Source organism: Balaenoptera musculus, chromosome 11 (assembly GCF_009873245.2).
Source record: "Balaenoptera musculus isolate JJ_BM4_2016_0621 chromosome 11, mBalMus1.pri.v3, whole genome shotgun sequence".
Lineage (NCBI taxonomy): Eukaryota > Metazoa > Chordata > Mammalia > Artiodactyla > Balaenopteridae > Balaenoptera > Balaenoptera musculus.
Window position 1 is genome coordinate 20305619 of NC_045795.1, and position 18567 is coordinate 20324185.

Here is an 18567-nt window from a genome sequence, read left to right on the forward strand (position 1 = left end):
AAGGAACTTGAAGGAAAAAAGTCAGCCCCAGGTAGATGGAGTCGGTGGCCTTCCTCAGAGTGTGTTTTCAGGAAGTTTGGAAAAGATGCCCCCCATCTTTACAAAGATCTGACATTCTACAATGGGACATTTTCAGTTTTGTTATGCTTTTTAAAAAATTCTTTTATAAATGTTCAGAATATTAACATGCCCTAACAACTGTTAATAATGGTGACCAATGAGGTTTTAAAAATTCTTTCATTAGAGATTTAGTGTGAAATGTAAGGTGACCTAAATTCCCACTAAGGTACAAGGTACTATCAATGTTAATGACACTATAGGTAGGTAACTGTGCTAGGTCCTGGTATCAGATCCTTGCCTGAAATGCTCTGATGACTGAGGGGGAGAGAGAACTCAAAGCTGCTGCTACAGTGGGGGAGGACAGAATGATGTAAAGACCCCCAGAAGGGACGCTTACATGTGCCCGAAGACATGTTGTCCCCACTTAGTTGCTGGGACTAGCCCTGTGGCCCAAGAACCAACACCTGCATGGTGTTTGCTAATGTCCATCCAGTGTTCTGTCTACCATGTGCCTTTGGAGCTGATGACATCTCCATCTCCCAAGTGGGATTAATACCTTACGGGGTTGGTAGATGGCATTTTGCACGCACTTAGCAGAAGAGGTAATATCTCTAAGAGTTTCTGCAGTTTTCAAGCTGTAATTGTGCTTCTGCTTAAGAAAAGCTAGGTTGGATGCCTTAAGCTAATAATAGTTTGGCCTCATTCTTGCCTCATTCCTTTGCTATGAAGGCTTTTTATGTAGCTTTTCTGTTTATTTGTGTATGGTGCCTCTCCCTCCCCATTTCTTGTAATGCTGTTGCTTTATTTCTCTTCCATTCAAAAATTTTTTTTTCCTTTCTTTTTGCTGCATGGAGACTCTCTGCTGTACAAGTGTAAGTACTTTTTGGTGGCTCTGCAGATTCTGGCCGTACTAGTTTACATTCTTGTGCTCCATTTGCTTCCGTGCTGCCTGGCTGATCTCCCAGGAGACTGTAGTGTCGTCATCCATCTGTGGATCCTGAATAAAATAGGCAGCAATTTAGAGACAAGACTGAACTTTACAAAATGGTTCAGCTTAGCAAAACAGGGGATGAATTTAAAATATTCCCAGCCATGTGCCTGAAAGCAAGCAGAGTGTTGATGAAGAGGGTATAAACATTCAAGAGGAGAAAAGTGCTTCTTCCATTCATGTTTAAAAAAAAAAAAAAAGACATGATTACTTAAACTTCCAAGGTTTTAAATTTCTGATTCTTGTCATATTACTTGTTTCCCAGAGTTGTAGAAAACTGGCATCATAATACCTTCTTGTATTAGAAGATTTTTACTAATCTGCTTTCCAACTGTTTTTGTTTTCTTTTTTTTTTAACCTCAAGGAAAAGAAAAGTGATTAAGGATTCTTGAGCTTTGGAGTGAGGGTGTTGTTTATTATTCTTTGCGCAAACTTGGTAAAATGAACAAGGAAACTACTCCATCCTATTTTTCTGGTGATAGAAACAATTTAACTCTCATTAAAAAAAAATTAGTATGTCTAGGCATTATGTGTTAAAAATGAGTTTAACAGGAAAAATATGTTGTGTTGTTTATATAAGGTTCTAACATTAGTCCTTAACTTATGGTAAAAGTGGATATGTATCACTATTGAGCTACATGGAGAATAGTTATAAATCCATTATAAAAATTGGATCAAACGAGTACGATTTCCAAGCAATGTAGACATTGTGCTGCTTTTGGATGCTTAGGGAATAGAGCCATGAATTTCATTCACTGTCTGCCACGATGGGGATTTACTGATGTTTGTGATATCAGAATAAGTCTATGTTTAGAGTTTTCCTTCTAAAGTTATATTTTAAAGGGTTTAATGCATTGTTCCTCTTATTTCCTGAGGATGTGAATATTGAAAATTACTTACTACTCATAAAATGCACTTTTAAAGACAAAGTAATTTTGTCTAGGCCTGAAGTAATAGTTGGCAATGTTAATCATACATCGATTTGTGAAGGGTCCTTTTGGCGTGTGTACCTCTTCTGCTTCCATTGCTGACCCCCTTCATCTGTTGGGCACTCTGTGATTTCTCTGATCAGAAAATACTTAGGCGTTGACAGATGTCCAGGAAGAGTAAACAAGGACTAAGACATAGTGTGAGAAAATTAACCCTTTCATTTTGGTTCAAAAAGGGAAGAGAGTAAATGTAAATCTGGATTGTAAAGCCAGATTTTTTTTTTCCAGGATTCAATTCATCTAACCAACAGGTGTGAGAAGGGAGAAGAGAATGCATAGAAACCATCTTTCTAGAGAAACATACAGTATGTGTTCCTAAATGTACACATAGGTGGATAATCATATCATTCTTACATTTCCTCTTGCTTTAGATTTATATGTAATGGAATCATAGGAATGAGCCAATAAGATTGAGCAAGTCCACACTGTCTGTAAAACTGTTAGGGAAGAAACAATTGTAAAGAAAAGAAAGAAAACTATGAAGAAATAAAATTCACTTTTTTTCTCCATTGTTATACTTAAATCCATACTTATTCTTTCTCATGAAAGAAAGAGATTGTAAACCAGTTCATCCATCGAAAGAAATGTATAAAATCAGGTTGCGTTCTTAACACCAATTGTAGAAACCAGCCTGATTGCAAGCTCTGACCATTTTAGCAAAAGGCCGTTGGCCCTGTCCAAACACGGCAAAACTTCAGAATTCACAGATACGTCAAACACAGAGAGAGTTTTATGCAGAATGCAACTGGAAGTTATATGCTCTTGTAAAGAGCATATGAAATGAAGGAAAGCAATGAAAATGCATTAGAATGCATCTTTCTGATATTCAGATTTTGTGTACTAGGTTTTGAGGCATTAGAAAGCTAGACCAAGAAAGGCAAACTGGTTTCCCTTTGATTAATGTCAGCCATGAAAAATCCTGATGATTTTGTATGTTTCTCAATGTGTCTATAAAATTAGATTGAGCGGAATGGTCCATTTACAGTTGGGCATCAGTTTGTAAATGAGTTTCTATTTTTTATATATGTTATATATATTCTCTTATATGTAATTCTATATGTATTTCTTTTTATATATTTAAGAATTATAATATAGTTGAAATGTCATTATTGTCATATGTTTTAACATGTATTTGGTATTCATTATAAAGGCTAAATAGGGAAACTTGACCCAGATTATTTTTGCCCACAAACACTTTTTCTTATAAAATCTAATCAGGAGTCACAGGAAAAACTTTTGGAAGACATCTTCATTCTATGCATTTTTAAACTTCCTTCCAATTTATCTGTGACTATCTAGATGAATTGGCTGGAAATTATATCCCAAGCTACTTCTTAATCCTTTTACCTATCAAGGTTGTGCACAAGGTGGATACAATACTGAAGAAGTTTTCATGACCAAACACAGCATATATTTTGATAGTTTGTGTCTCCTTGAAAATTATTTTTAGAGGTTTCACTTATGAATAGACCAGTCACACCACCTTCAACCACCTGTAAGGCCTGTTTTGGGGAGAACTACCTTGAAACTGGATTCCTTTCCAGTTGCATTGGATTGGTTGTATTTTTATTGAACCTGCAAAGCCCAATGCTTTATAAAAAGATTTTCCTCTGATTGTCTGCCAAGACAACAGAACCAATTGTCTGCCAGAACAAGAACCAAATCAGCAAGTTTCATTATGTTCAGGAGGACCAGTCTGGATTTAAGTTCTATTGCTCACTGTGTGTGTGTGTGTGTGTGTGTCGGGGTTGGGAGTGGGGGACATGAGCATGCTCCAAATGTGCACGAGAAGAGCAATTTTTTTTGGCGGAGGGGCAGGAATACATGAGAGGGGGCCTGGCAGGGTCTCCATGGTGGGGGACAGGAATGTAGTGGTCCTCAGGGAGTAGCTGCTTGTGTTGGCAAGGTCTTTGTGTAGGTCTCTGGGAGATGGCGTCAGTGTGAGCCCTGAGGTGGCCCCTACCCGCCGGCAGGGGGCTTTCCGGAGGGGCGTCACACCTTCCTGGCCTCCGGAGGGAAGGAAGCGAAACTTTCTTCTCCCTCTCCGCGGGCCCCCCTGGACGCCGCTCCTGAAACCGGGGGTTCCAACCAGCTCTAGCGCCTGGGAGAGGGAGAGCGGAGGGGGCCTGCCTGGGGGGTAAGGCACCACCCTGCTCACCATTTTTAATCTCCTTTTTCTCTCAATAATAAATAATAGCAAAAGGCTATTATTGTTAAAAATGACATAAGACTGTCAAAACTGTAAAGCTGTTTGCTTTAAAGGTCAGTATGAAACAATTTATTCTTTGAACCTTGTTATCAACCTGTGGATTTTTTTTTTTTGGAGAAAGTTTTAGATGACAACCTATTAAGTGAAATCAAAGTCTACAAACTAAGTTCTTTCAGTTATGTTATATCTTAGTTTACAAGAATACCAGTTTCCAGTATCAAAGCAGTTAACACCCCTAAAATCCATCCGTTTATTGATCACAAGTGGTGAGGCTGGAGGGATGCTGGGCTGACCTTAATAACTGGCTCTGTCCCTGGCCCTGCTCCTCTTGACTTGAGTGGTTGTCCTTATCATCTCCATGACTCAGTTTCTTCCTTGCAATTTGTTTGTGGAGGTGATGACAAAGGTTCCCTCCAGCTTTGACATGAGTTATCGTGTTGAGGGAGAAGCTAATGTCTTCCTTAAGGTTTGACTTAACATAATCAACAGTTGACACCAATGCTAGAAAAATGCTCTAAGAAGATTTGGCCATGGTTTGGGTTTTGGCCTCCTTTTTTAAAAGGAAAAGAAGGAACAAAGATGTCTTACTGAGAAGTGACAGCAGATAGACTTCTAAATCATGGCAACGTTTTTCTTTGGTCTTTGGTCTATGGTCTTTGCTCATAATGTAAAGATCAAAATTTTTGTGGCAGAAATGTGAAACAAAACAGTTCAACTGCTTAAATCATTAAGATGACAGAGTTTGGTGTTGCTTATATTGATGTTGCTGTGATAATGAACAGTGAATAACTGTGTTTTCAATTTTTAGCGACTGATTTTTACAGTCTTTCATTCTTATTCCTTATATCTGTTTTAACATCCTCATGTGCAGCTTGGAGTTAAATCCTATATCGTTCATTGTTCCTTTTAGCTATAAAAATAGAATTTAACTGAAAAGGGCTAGGGGAAAGAAGTTGGCTATATCATTTGAGAAAGTGGTAAACATTTAGAAATGTCTTGGCTTAGTCTTTTCAGTCTGGCTGTCAGATGTTACTAACCATCCTCTGAAGAAGTAAATACTGAGCATAAAACAATTGATCCCAAATATTACCCCCCCCCCCAACAATGTTTCTAAACTTTGAAAGTTAAGTTTTCTGGGAATACCTGTCTAAGTACTTTCTTTATTTTATTGCTAGATGACTCCTAAATCCAAAAGGAAGACTATCCATAGCCGAATGCTGCGGCCTGTTTCCAGGGCATTTGGTAAGTGAGTATTTTGCTAATGCCAGTCATTTCCTTATAACTGTGAAACACCCCTCAGCAAGAACCTCGGACCACTTCAAGGATATTTCTTAGGGATGCTCTAAGTGAGTAAACATTGAGAAAGAGAGTTAAGTGATTTGTGAATGGGTGTTTGCTATTCAGTGACAGACTTAAAATTACTTTTAGGAACTTTTTTATCCCTCTGTATGCAATAAGCTTCAACCTGGGGCTTTGTTTTATTTTAGAAATGGAATTTGATCTTGATAAAGCCCTGGAAGAAGTGCCAATTCACATTGAAGACCCGCCTTTCCCATCCATCAGACAAGAGAAGCAGAGCTCAGGGTTTATCTCTGACTTGCCGTCCGAGGAAGGAAAGAAGCTGGAGCACTTTACCAAGTTAAGACCAAAACGGACAAAGAAGCAGCAGTCCTCGCACGCAGCGGTAGGTGGGCTGGAGGGGCCCCGTCTCTCCCTCACCCTGTCCTCCTCCGGGGAAACCTGGAGAGTCTTATAAAAGCGCGTTGCATACCTGAAAGCTTGTAGTTAAGGAGAATAGAACCTCTCCGTGTGTGTGATGTTCACATAAAATGTCTCATGTGGTGCTCAACAATTTTGGAAAAGACAACACTGTAAGGTTTTCAACTCTTTAGAACAGAGTTGCCCCTTGGAAGTCGTTAGAAAAATATCAGTCACGTGGGTGAGATAAAAAGGCTACATCTATAGAATTTTATAGTGTCTGGGTGTGAAAAGATGGAAAATAAGTACCAAAGAATTGATTTGTGATTAAAAGTTGTTTGCATTTGATTTTGGACTGCACCCATATACTCCCCCACCTCCGTGTTCTGACCTGGTGTTCAGGGCTCTGGTGCCCTGGCTTTTGATAACCCACAAGCTGAGTGGCGGAGAAGAGGCCGTACCTGGGAGGACCATGCAGGCGGCATGCTTCTTAGCATCCTGCTCTCCACTCAGGAGAGGACTGAATTGTCTGCGCTAAGGAGCCTTAATGCAATTGACCCCATGTCTCTCTTTGGTTAGCGTCTTTTCTCTCCTTTGCAGTCAGACTTCTTGAAAAAGTTTGTCTTTGCCTGTGGTCTTTCTCCCTCACCTTCCTGTCACTCTGCAACCCACCAAAATCTTCATTCTGTACCTACCCACCTCTGAAACTACCCTGCCAAGGTCACTCCTAACCTAATCCTGTGGACACTTGTCAGCTGTCAGCCTACTTGACATCTCAGCAGTTACTTGACCCAGAAAGCTCCATCCTTCTGTGGGCCTCTGAGTCATCACTCTCTCTTCTTTCCTATTCACCTCTCCAGTGATGCCTTTTCAGTTTTCCTCTGCCTGGCCTTTGAGTGTATTATTTGTCTCGGTGATGTCATCTAAACCTGTGGTTTCAGTTTCCCTGTTGTTGACTCCTGCCTCCTCTGCTAAACTCCATATTCAGATATTCACCTGCCCCCTGAACTTGAAAGTCCCGGAGCACCTCAGGTTCAACAAATTCAGAACTGGGAGCCTATCTTTCTCTATAAACCTGCCCTGCCCCACAAGGAGCATCACCAGTCAACAAGCTAGAAACCCGGATATGATCCCAAACACCAGCTCCCCACTGCCAGCCCTACTTGCTCCTCACCTTCTTCCTTTCTCCTCAGCACCCCTGCATCCCTCACTCTCATCCTGTTTCAGGCCTCCAGTGATGCAGCCTTTTTGTCATTGCTTCCTCTCTCCCCCCCGCCCCCACCCCTCCATCCCCCTACCCTTAGCTCCTAGGTGGATAACTACTCATTTTGCAGACCTCCACTGAGGCAAGACTTCTCCCAGGAAGCCCCCCCCGTCTCTGCCTCTGTTCTCCCACATGGCTGGGGGTGCACGACTCCAGGGAAGGTCGTTTTCCCACACTAGTTGTGCACAGCGCACAGCCTGAGCAACCTTCCATGGAGGCCCTGCTCCCCCAGTGTCTGGCTTTCACCCTGTTACAGCCCTCGCCGTACAGTGTTTTCTAAGCACGCTTTCCTCCTTGTGTATAAGCTCTGTGTAGGAAGGTGTGTGGTTTATTATCCATGGTTGTCTACTGAGCGCTTAGTATGAATTTATTCAATACAATGTAGCAGGCGTTCAATACTCACCGGATGATAGGTGGATGACTGGAGTCGTAGATGGATAAAAGTCAAAACCAGTTATCTGCATGGTCAGTCATTTGCTCATTCCAGATCCAGGTTGGGTGTCTTTGGTTGATTTCTCTCAGTTGATTCTGAATATCTTGACATGGTTTCAAAAAAACAGAAGAAAAAAATTTTAATAAATTGTTTCCTTTTCCAACTTACTTGATTTTAACTTTTTATTGCACTGTTACATATTCTTCGAGGAATAAACTTTTTTCTTTTTTAAGTAAGGGAAAGACCTTTCAGATGGGGAAAAAGACAGCATCCCACACTCCAGATTCTACACGGTTACTGAATAAATGGTTCCTCTGGCTCTTTCCCTGTGGAGGGTCATTAGCCGTATAGCTTGTATGTGACATGATGGTTTAAGGTTCCTCTTGATGAAGTCAGTGACCCAGGGAAAGAGAACGTCGTGTCCTTTTTTTCTTTACCCATTTGAAAAACGAGAAAGAAGGGAAGAAAGCTGTGACAGAGTCTTGGTGGAGGAGTGTACTTAGGGCTATTCTAGAGCGATTTCAACTTTGTCCACGGAAAAGCTCAGACTCACAGGGTTGGCAAACCCCAGGCTGCTCCATCCTAGGGACCCTGTAGCACAAGGGTATGTCCTAGGGTAATGGATTATGGTCCTGGGTCTAAATAGATCTCCCCAGAGGCTTGGTAGCCTGAGAAACGTGCACAGCTTGTTCTCCCTTGGGTTCACAGTGGAAACATGCTGCCTAATGGTTTCACAGAGCTTGTGATTTTCAGAGTGCTCTCACGTCGAACGCCTCTGTGAAGCTGCCACACTGGCCCCATTGTACGCATTTTCCAGTGGAGGAGGGTGAGAAGGCTGCAGGATTTAGTAGCAGCAGTCATTTGATATTATCGTTTCGGTTTTCTTTTGATGGATTGAGTAGCCTTAGTCCACCCTAAATCGATCTTAGCTTTTCTAGAGCTTGTCCTTGACCCTTAATGCCCCTAATGAGCTTTTCTGGATGTCAGAACTCTCAAAGCCAAGGTATGGAGGCTGTTTTTAACTTTCAGCATTTCTAATACCAAATGTGTGGTTTTCTTCCCCCGACACCTGCTAATTCTTCAACTCTGGACAACAACTGGGTGTCCCACGATTCAATTCAATTCTGACTCTTCAGGTGAAGGGCTCAGCAGTACCCTCACTTCAGATACCAGTCTCAGGTCGCCTCCGGTACTTCTGACCAACCGACTTCATGGGAGGTTCCCATGCCCCCCTCCTTAGGTTAGATAATTTGCTAGAATGGCTCAGAATACTCAAGAGGACACTTTACTTACTATTACTGGTTTATTATAAAGGATACTGTCAACTGAAATAAAAACATGCAGTGTGAGAGCTGTGAGATTCAGTTTTATTTGGGGACTTTCTGAGGACTATAGCCTGGGAGACAGCCTCTCCAAAGACTCTGAGGAACTGCTCAAAGAGGTGGGGGGAAGGTCAGCATATGTGTGATTTTGGAGAACGGGTACGTGCAGTCAAGCACATATCTTGGTAGAAGGTTGCTGCTGGTCATGGGGCACAGATATCTTAATGATTGTAGTGCTTTTCTAAGTATGGGAAGATGCAAGAAATTGGGTTCATAAAATTTTCTCTTGAAAATATTTAACTATCTGAAGGCCTGTTCTGCCAGTTTTCCCAGAGCACAGAGGGCCTCATTCCTGATCTGCACCCTGAACTCCTTTTGGGTGTGTTGAAGGTCAGCGACTGCAGTGGCTAACGGCTTAATTCTTGTAGAGCCACATGGCAAGCGACAATCTTTAGTTGGCAGTTGTTACCCATACTGACCAACTGGCTATAAATCAAAGGTTCCCACAATCCTTCTTGGGTTTGATGCATTTGTTATAGCAGCTCACGGAACCCAGACCTTACTTACTGGATTACTAGTTTATTATAAAAGGATTTAACTCAGGAGGAGATGCTTAGGGAAAGATACGCGAGAAGGGGCACGGAGCTTCCATGCCCTCCCCCAGCACATCCCACTCCCTGCATCTCCACGTGTTCACCAACCCAGAAGCTCTCCGAACCTTGTCCTTTGGGGTTCTTATGGAGACTTCATTACACAGTCATAACTGAGTAAATCACTGGCCATTGGTGACTGATTGAACTTCTGGGCCCTATCACCTCCCTAAAGTGCAGGGGGTGGGACTGAAAGTTCAAACCCTCTAATCACGTGGTTGGGTCTCCTGGTTATCAGCCCCCATTTTTAGGTGGGTTCCAAAGTCACCTCATTAACATAATCCAAACACCTTTATGGCTCTCATTAGGAAATTCCAAGCGTTTAGGAGCTCTGTGCCAGAAATGGGGATGAAGACCAAATATGTATTTCTTACTGTAAATCACTGTATCACAACTATCTTCATAACATAGTTGGGATGCTCTCTCTCCTTTCCTAGTCTCTGGAACAGTTTGCGTGTATCATAGATCTTCTGTTCGTCTCCCGGGAAGCCACCTGGGCCTGATGTGCCGTCTGGGTGCATGGCATGCTGATATGTCGATTTTTTTAAACTAGGGGTTTGATTTCTTTTGTTATAGATCTGTTGATGAAAAAGATTAATAGTCAATCTAAGAAAGAAATGGAAAATTTTATTTCAGCCAACCTGAGGATTATAACCCGGGAGACAGTTTTTCAGAAAGCTCTGAGGACTCTTCTGCCTGTTAGAGGTCAAAACACAGTTATATAAGTTTTTGAGACAAAGGGTTATACGTCAAATGGTGTACTGACAGTTTACACAATCCAGACCTGCATGAACAAAGTGAGAGGTGGGTCATCCTGACCCCTTACAAGATTAAAAAGGAAGGTTATCACCTCAGGAGGTCTGGTTAAGGCAGAATGCACAGTACACTCTAAAGGGGAGGGAGGGAGGGAGGTCCAAACGGGCAGAGAAAAATTTTGTGTTTAAATTTTTCTCATCTTGCCATAAAATATGAATTTTATTTCATCAGATCTATTCAGATTACCTAATTCTCCTTGAGGCCACTTTGGTAATTTCTATTTGTCTAGGATATTGTCCACTTAGTCTAATAGTTCATTTAGTTGTTTATAGAATTCTTTTGCGTTTTTAATCTCTTCTGTATCAATAGCTGTGTCCCATTTTTCCATTTCTAATATAACTTAATTCCTCTCTCCTAATTTTGCAAGGTCTCGTTTACTAGTCTTTTTCAAAGAATTAGCTTTACTAGTCCTCTCAAGTTCATTAATTTTTGTCTTATTTTTTTTTTATTATATTTTGTTTCTTTTACCTCCTCTTGGATTCCTTTTTTCCTGGCTTGATTGCTTGGCTCTTAATTTTCCATGTTTCTTACTGTCTAATGTATGCACGTAAAATTTCAAGATTATTCAACTCACTAATTAGCACTCTAAGGGTTTTTTTTTGGCTCAGAGTCCCTAATGTACCTAATCGTCCTTCCTTCCTGCCCAGCTCTCTCCCCCCGCCTGTGGAGACTTGAGAGATTTGGCAGCTGCCTCGTCAAAATCCAGGTGCACCCCCGGCAGTGCTGTCCTGGGGCAGTCGTCTTAATAATCCAGGAAGAGGAGAACGGAGGGTGGTCTGATCGTCTTTCGTCTTCATAATCACCGGCTTATCTTCTAAGCATTCACAAATTATCCTATTAGCATTTACTTATACACCAGAGGTGTGAAATCTACCTTCTTTACTTCTCAGATACTAACAACAGCAATTTCTGAATTTATTTGCAAAAGCCTGCTTCTGAGCACAGGTGCAGTCGGTTCCAACTAGCTCAGGGCTAAGGTTTCTGCTCTCCCTTTCCAATAGCTCCGCTCCCCTTTTTAGTCTGGAATTTATCCTCCTTGACATTAAAGACCAAAATCAAATGGAATTTTGAGAACTTCCGACGTCTGTATGTCCTTTCCTTTCCTTTCCTTTCCTTTTGCTGGATATTGAGCTAAAACAGCATGTGTGTTTGGCTTTGAACTCTCCTGACAAACCGCACGTCATTTTAGTCTTCAGCTTCTCTGCTGCTTTTCTTACAGGCTGCTGACACCTCTTGCTTTTAACAGATGCATTTTAAGCTGCATCTCTCTCAAGGTCTCCCAGTGATCCTGGACTTCTCTTAATCTCTCTACTCCCAGTCTCTTTATCTCTAAAATGACAGGGTTGGACCCAGGGTGGTGGGTGGGGTCTCTAAGGTCCTGTCCAGCCCTAAAAACTGGCCTGTCCTACAGGATGGGAAACCAGATTGCTTTGTTGAGCCCCATGTGCCTCCATCTCTGAAATCCATTGATTGTTTTTCATGTCCCCAGAGACCTTTTATGCTAGCTGTGAATTGTTTCAAAGCAGGCAAAAAAGAAAAGGGCTGAAAGGAGAAATTATGCTAGCAAAACTTTTTTTCCCCTCAAAATGGGAAGAGGAATTTGAGAGGCAGCCTCTGAGGGCAAGCGAGGGCGCCCTGGAAGGAAGCCCCGTGTTAGGACCACATGTCCTGGGGTCACATCCTTCTCATCCATCAGTCAGGTGACCTGTGTGGGTTTGATCTGGTACTAACCAAAACCTAGGATAAAGCTATCTTTCCTTTTCAATTCAAAGGGTAGGTGTGAAGATGAAATAGTAAACTATCGAGCACTGTACAAACTTAGGGAGCTATTATTACTGTAGAGATTCCATTCTTTTACAAAAGGAAAAATGACAATCCAAGCAAGTTCTGTGCTACTTTGTCTTTTGTAATTAAAACAGAAGTTATTCAGTGAGCTGCTTTCTCTCCAACTTGGCTGATTCTCTGCTCTCTTGAAATTCACAAGAAAGCCTTGCTCCACTATAAATCACCATTCAGAAGAGAGGTCTAATTGTTTTCATTATTCACATTTCACAGGGTTCTTGGTCTATTACCTATTATCTGCTCACTTTTCAGCATTTCACAAATGTGAACTCAAACACACAGCTCATTTTTATAGTGGACGTTGCCAGTGAATGATTGTTTAAAGCAAATGATGGGTCTTTTCTTTAAACAGTGCTTGTGCAGACAAGAGCCAGGTTCCCCCAGAGGCAACTTGAGACTTGCAAATCAAGATTACAGAAAGGAACTTTCCCACCGCTCTATGGCAAGACATCCTGCCCAGATATCGCAACCACACGGGAATTTGTCCTCTGCCCAACAGAATGGGCAAGATACATGTCCTTTCTCAATGGCCCACAACCTGTCTGTGTGAAATTTTAATACACTATTGCAGACACAAACCAAGCATGTTACTGAGTTCACTATGAGTTGTCCATTCAAAGAGAAATGCTAGATTGATGAATAATTTCCATATACCTTCTCACCAGCTTCTGTCCTGAGACTCAAGCTTTCGACACCTGCCCCTGGATTTCCACAGCACCTCAAATAACACTGCCTGAAATTGGACTCATCATCTTTTTCCCCAAGTCGGATCTTTGAACTATGTTCCCTAGAACGATGCTCCCATTCACCCACCCTGGAAAGTTCAACGTCATCTTGGGCAACATCTTTCTTTCTCTTCTCATTTCCCTAGTACTTAGTTCCTCATCTCCTCCAGATTAGACTAAACAATCACAGAAGTCTTTCGTTTGTGTTCCTGAACAGATTTCCCTAGTTATAATCCCTGGCTTCTCCAGTATATCCTTCATGCTGCCCCAGGATCATCTGACCAAAATACAGGTTGGGCCATGGCATTTCTTTGGGGCTCCCTCTCACCTACAAAGTAAATTCCGCACTTTTTAGCATAGGATTCAAGGTTGTTCACTGTCAGTCCTTGTATTATTAGTTGGGAAGTATTCATTCAACTAGAGATAATGAGAGATACTGAATTAAAAATGACTTAGATCATGAGAAATACTTATTTTCTTACTTAACAAGAAACCCAGAAGTCTCATGATCCAGGACTGGTTTATTCAGCACAGCATAAGCACCCAGGTGGTTTCCACTGTTCTGCTCTTTCATCCTCAGTATAGTGGATTTTGTCCTCAGGTTTGCTTCCTCTTGAACTCCAGGTGGCTGCTGCAGCTCAGACATCACATCCTCTCTCCCACAACCATGCATAAAAAAATGCATCCCTTCCTCTGCAGGAAAACCTGCCCGTGAGCCACCTTGTAACTCACTGACCAGAACTGTATCACATGCCCATGCCTACCAGTCACAGACAAGGAGATAGAATTATAGTATTTGACTTGTTCAGATAAGTATTCCATCTTGAAATCAGGGTTCTTCCAGCAAGCAAGAAAGAAAGCAGGTGGTGGGGGTTGGGGGATGGTGTTTGGAGTGGCCATTTTTAGTATCTGCTAGGGTTAATACTCAGCAGTTAACTCTATCCCTAAACCTCAGGCCCCGGCCACTGGAATTATTACTGTTCTCAAAACTTAGTGTAAGTATCATTTTCTCATGCATTCTCTCTTCCCTTACCAATATGCCCGCAATGCCTTCCTCTGCTTCAGGAACACATGGCTCTTCATAGCCTGCTAGGTTCCAAGCTGCTTCTGAGACAGCAGTCAGCCTTAATCTTCCAGCAGGCTTTGTGTTTATAGTGCATTTCTCACTTTTGTTTCTTTCTACCCTTGTTACAGTTGTAATGTGACTTCTATTCCAGTAGAATATAAGGGCCCTATGTCAGTCAGTCTTGTCCTTCCCATGGCCTTTATCACAGTGCCTTGAATCTAGCAATACATGTTTGCCGAATTAAGTTGAATGTAAATTAATATCACACCTGTTTGGTTTGCAGGGCTGTGCTACCAGCCTAGTCTCCCAAGATGGTGAACAGAATGGTCTTATGGGGAGAGTGGATGAAGGTGTAGATGAATTTTTCACCAAGAAGGTGACCAAAATGGATTCCAAGTGAGTTCAGAGTCATTTCACTAATCATACTATTTAATTCATATTTAAATTACTAACAATTACAATTAAACTTAGTATGTACTAAGGCTCTTATTTCATATAAATATATAAAACAGACACATTTTACGGGGGATTTACTGTTCTGGTGGTTTGCAAATGTGATCTTCAGGTCAGCAACATCACTATCAACTGGGAACTTATTGGAAATGCAAATTCTCAAACCTCTACCCCAGACCTACTGAATCAGAAGCTAGAGGTGGGGCCCAGCAGCCAGTGTTTTAATAAGCCCTCCAGGGTATACTGAGGCACGCTCTAGTTGAAGGACCACCGTACTCTTCTAAATCAGACCACAAAATGTACCTCCCCAGGGTGTTTTTCTTAGGGCATCATCACATTCACCTGGGTATATCTAGGACAGTGGGCGTTGGCAGGCTGAAATTACTTACAGTGGTCCCTTGAACAACGCAGGTTTAAACGGCATGGGTCCACTTATTTGTGGATTTTTTTCAACAGTAAATACTACAGCACTGCACAGGCTGTGGTTGGTTGATCTGGGGATGTGGACAAACTCGGATACTGAGGACCTACTCTAAGTTATATGTGAATTAACCCCCTCGTTGTTCAAGGGTCAGCTGTATTTTAAAATTCCTCATGTTCATAATTTGAGTTATCTGGGGGCCCTGCATCATTGCTAAATGGAACAGCTTTAACAGACAGTGTCAAAATGACAACAGAATTAGTGAAGAGGCTTCAGAGTTAGCCTCTAAAAAGTTTTCTCTGTATTTTCTTATTAACAACATGGAGTTTCCTTAGAAGACAATTCAAGAGTACTTTTAGTAAGAGCTTAACTTGAAACACTCCAGCCTTTAAGCATGACTTGTACCAAGTTACTTAATCCCCAACTATATGCAGATCCATCCCCAAGTACATTCTGAATATGGATTTGTGTCTGTGAAGTATTCTTCACCTTGAGATATCAAATTCAAGAACGAATTTAACCATCCTGATAAGCTGAGGGTGAACAGGCCAGGCACCAGGAAGGAAGAAGCTAGTCCGTTCTGTAGATTGATGTGCCTTATCTTGCCTTAGCAGGATGGCGAGGTGGGAATAAGTTAAATTTTTGTGTCCATACCAGTATAACTTACCTAATGTTATAAGCTTTAGGACCCAATTATTTGTCTTTTTGACACTTGAAGCTTGGCATACTAGGGAAAATTCTATTCTCCTCTCCTTCAAGATCCAACGTAAATGTCATTTATTCAAAATAAATGTCATTTATTCTAGTCAGGGGAAAGCCCTGACTATTCCTCCCCCACCCCCCACCCCCCAAATTAATTGCTTTTTCTCTAGTGCTGAGTCAACCCCCCCCCCCCTTTTTTTTTCATCCTCTGCACACATCTGTTAGGGCAACATAATCCTTCCAGAGTTTGTTTGGTTTTTAGTTTTTTTACAGCGTGGGGAATAGATGGACATATTCTCAGCACAGAAGATTCAAGCAATACCAACATAAACTGAGCCAAACGGGAAAATCCTTCTTAATGACTGGCTTTCAAGTCTTTTCTTCCCAAAGAATGCTGTTCTTCACAAACAATGCCTGGGTCTTATTTTTCATTGTAACTTCAGTGTCTGACACAGCCCATAATGTATCAACTGCCCTCAGTCACTACTGGTTGAATGAATCAAGACAGTCTTGGCCTGTATCTGTACAAACAGATAATACTGTAGGCTCTCCTCTTCCCAAAGTTTGGAAATTGAGTTAGTGGAGAGATCTGTGCGCGTTAGATCTGGATCATCTGTGGTGTCACCGCCAGTGTGATGTCCTCTGCCCTTAAAGCTGCCTCCTTCTTCAATAGGCTCTGAATGAAAGTTGGGCAAACTTTATAAGGTGTAAAACCCACTTTCTACAAAGATACTGCTCTAGGAGGATTCTCTTCATGTCCAAGTGCACACATAGAACTAGGTACATCAATTTTTGTCGAATAATGATGGAATCCACTAAAAGCTGTGATTTGTTTTATTTTGTTATATAAAAACAGACCATTGTCAGTTTGTTACGAGAGGTGTAGGCACAGGTCAGACCGTCAGGTTGTATGAAGGAAGTTTGAAAATCAAAGTTGTACATGCTCCTCATAGTTTAAAATGTCAGATGTTCTTCAAGGCTTTTTATTAACAAAAACACGCGGGGGGCTGTTTCTTTCCCTATTCCCCAGAGGCAATTAATTCCTCTTCCTTTAGCTGTTTACTTTTGATTTTGCTTCCATATTTCTTAACTTTTTTGTTGTTGTTGCTATTTCTTATTTTTCAGTTTTAAATAGTAACCATAACTGGTGATTTCTTACTATATAGAGGATGATACTTTAGCTCTTATACAGTCTGACCCTTCTGTCCACCAAACGCATGCAGGCAAACTCATACACACACACACTTTTCCTCTTCCTGCCATCTTATTTAGTTAGGTCATAACTGTTGGTTACATCAGTGTTTAATGTTTACTTCATTATAAGCATGTAAATATTCACAGCTGAGTTATACAGTATGGTATGATTACATTTCCTTTCCTATACAACTTTTTAAATTTTTATTGGGGTATAGTTGCTCTACAGTGTTGTGTTAGTTTCTGCTGTACAGCAGAGTGAATCAGCTATACATATACATATATCTCCATATTTTTGGATTTCCTTTCCCATTTAGGTCACCACAGAGCATTGAGTAGAGTTCCCTGTGCTAGGCAGTAGGTTCTCATTAGTTATCTATTTTATACATAGTAGTGTGTATATATGTCAATCCCAATCTCCCAATTCATCCCACCCCCCCGCCCCTTTCCCCTCCATGGTGTCCATACGTTTGTTCTCTCTGTCTGTGTCTCTATTTCTGCTTTGCAAATAGGTTCATCTGCTATACAACTTTTTATTTTCCCTGGAGTTAACAATTGTCTCCTTTTGCCTTTGCTTAGTTTTCCGTATTCCTATCTCTGACATCTCTCCAGTGCCCGCCAAAGTCTCCAGTAAAGGTATAAATTTCCACAAGTCTTCTCAGTTTCATCTTCCTGGGCACATCCTTCACTGCTGTCTGATAGCCCCAGGGTGACCTGTAGGCCTCGTCCCCTGCTGTCCTCCTGGGATGTCCCTTCACTGTCTGCTGGGGGCCTCCCCTCACTCATTCCTGTGTCTTTCCTGTTTCCTTTGGCCCGGTCGTCGTCTTCCTTACTTCACTCTCGTTTGGTGCAGCACCTCCTCGGGTTGCTTGCTGAGAAAGGAAGCACGGGAAGTGAGTTTCTGAAATGCATATGTCTTGCATTTTGCTTAATAGTGTGACTAGGTACAGAACTCTAGATTGGAATCCATTTTTCTTTAGAATTTTGAAAACCTGGTCCCATTATCCTCAAGCTTCTAGTGTTGCTCTAAGAATCCAGTGTCATCTTGAGTCCTGATCCTTTCTGGCTTGTTCTTTTTTTCCTCTTCTCAGGAAGCATTTGGGATCTTCTTTCTGCTCCTGGTATATTGACATTTTATGATGATATCCTCTGTGTGGGTTTTTGGATTTTGTTTCGTTGAAACCCATTTGCTAGGCACTAATGAGCCATTTCAATCTGGGAATTTATATTGTTTGGTTCTGGAGTTTTTCGTGAATTATTTCTTTTATAATTTCTTTGCTTCCTTTTTCTCTATATTCTTTTTCTTAATCTCCCATTATTGTTTCCTCTATTAATCCACTAGTTTTTTTTTTTTTTTTTACTGTTTCTCTTCTATTTTTTCATTCTTTTTCTTAGCCTCCCCCCATCAACTTTCTGTGCGATTTCCTCAGTCTTATCTTCCAACCTTGAGTCTTCCACTTATGCTATCATATTTTTCTACTATTCTTGTTTCATGGAGTTTATTAACATGTATACCCCCTGTATACATGTGAGATCCCAAGGAAAACAATAATTCCCTGAAATGGCCCACGCTACCACCTTAAATACCATCTTCAGCTAAAGACAGAAGAAAGATGGGGTTGGGGACAGTTTGGGGAGGTTATCCTGGACCAGATAAACAAGGGTAAGGTCGTTATGCAGGTTTAAGTCCCTGCCTTCTCCACTGATAAATGTCTAGGGATTTAGTGATTCTTTT

General features: G+C 41.4%; 1 protein-coding gene and 1 long non-coding RNA gene across 11 annotated transcripts in view; one reads left to right on the forward strand and one right to left on the reverse strand.

The window, feature by feature from the left end:
- CARMIL1 (capping protein regulator and myosin 1 linker 1) overlaps positions 1 to 18567 on the forward strand; it is a 316540-nt gene that overhangs the window by 279830 nt on the left and 18143 nt on the right. For all 10 annotated transcript variants that reach the window (XM_036868161.1, XM_036868162.1, XM_036868160.1 and 7 more), the window contains 3 exons: positions 5422 to 5488; positions 5734 to 5930; positions 14346 to 14458. In XM_036868161.1, the coding sequence (XP_036724056.1) occupies positions 5422 to 5488; positions 5734 to 5930; positions 14346 to 14458 (377 nt within the window). The remainder of the gene's footprint in view (positions 1 to 5421; positions 5489 to 5733; positions 5931 to 14345; positions 14459 to 18567) is intronic.
- Positions 219 to 14332, reverse strand: LOC118903285. Its single transcript, XR_005021764.1, has 3 exons — positions 13479 to 14332; positions 7612 to 7744; positions 219 to 1057 (listed from the first exon to the last, which is right to left on the reverse strand). It is a non-coding gene; the product is annotated as an uncharacterized LOC118903285 (long non-coding RNA).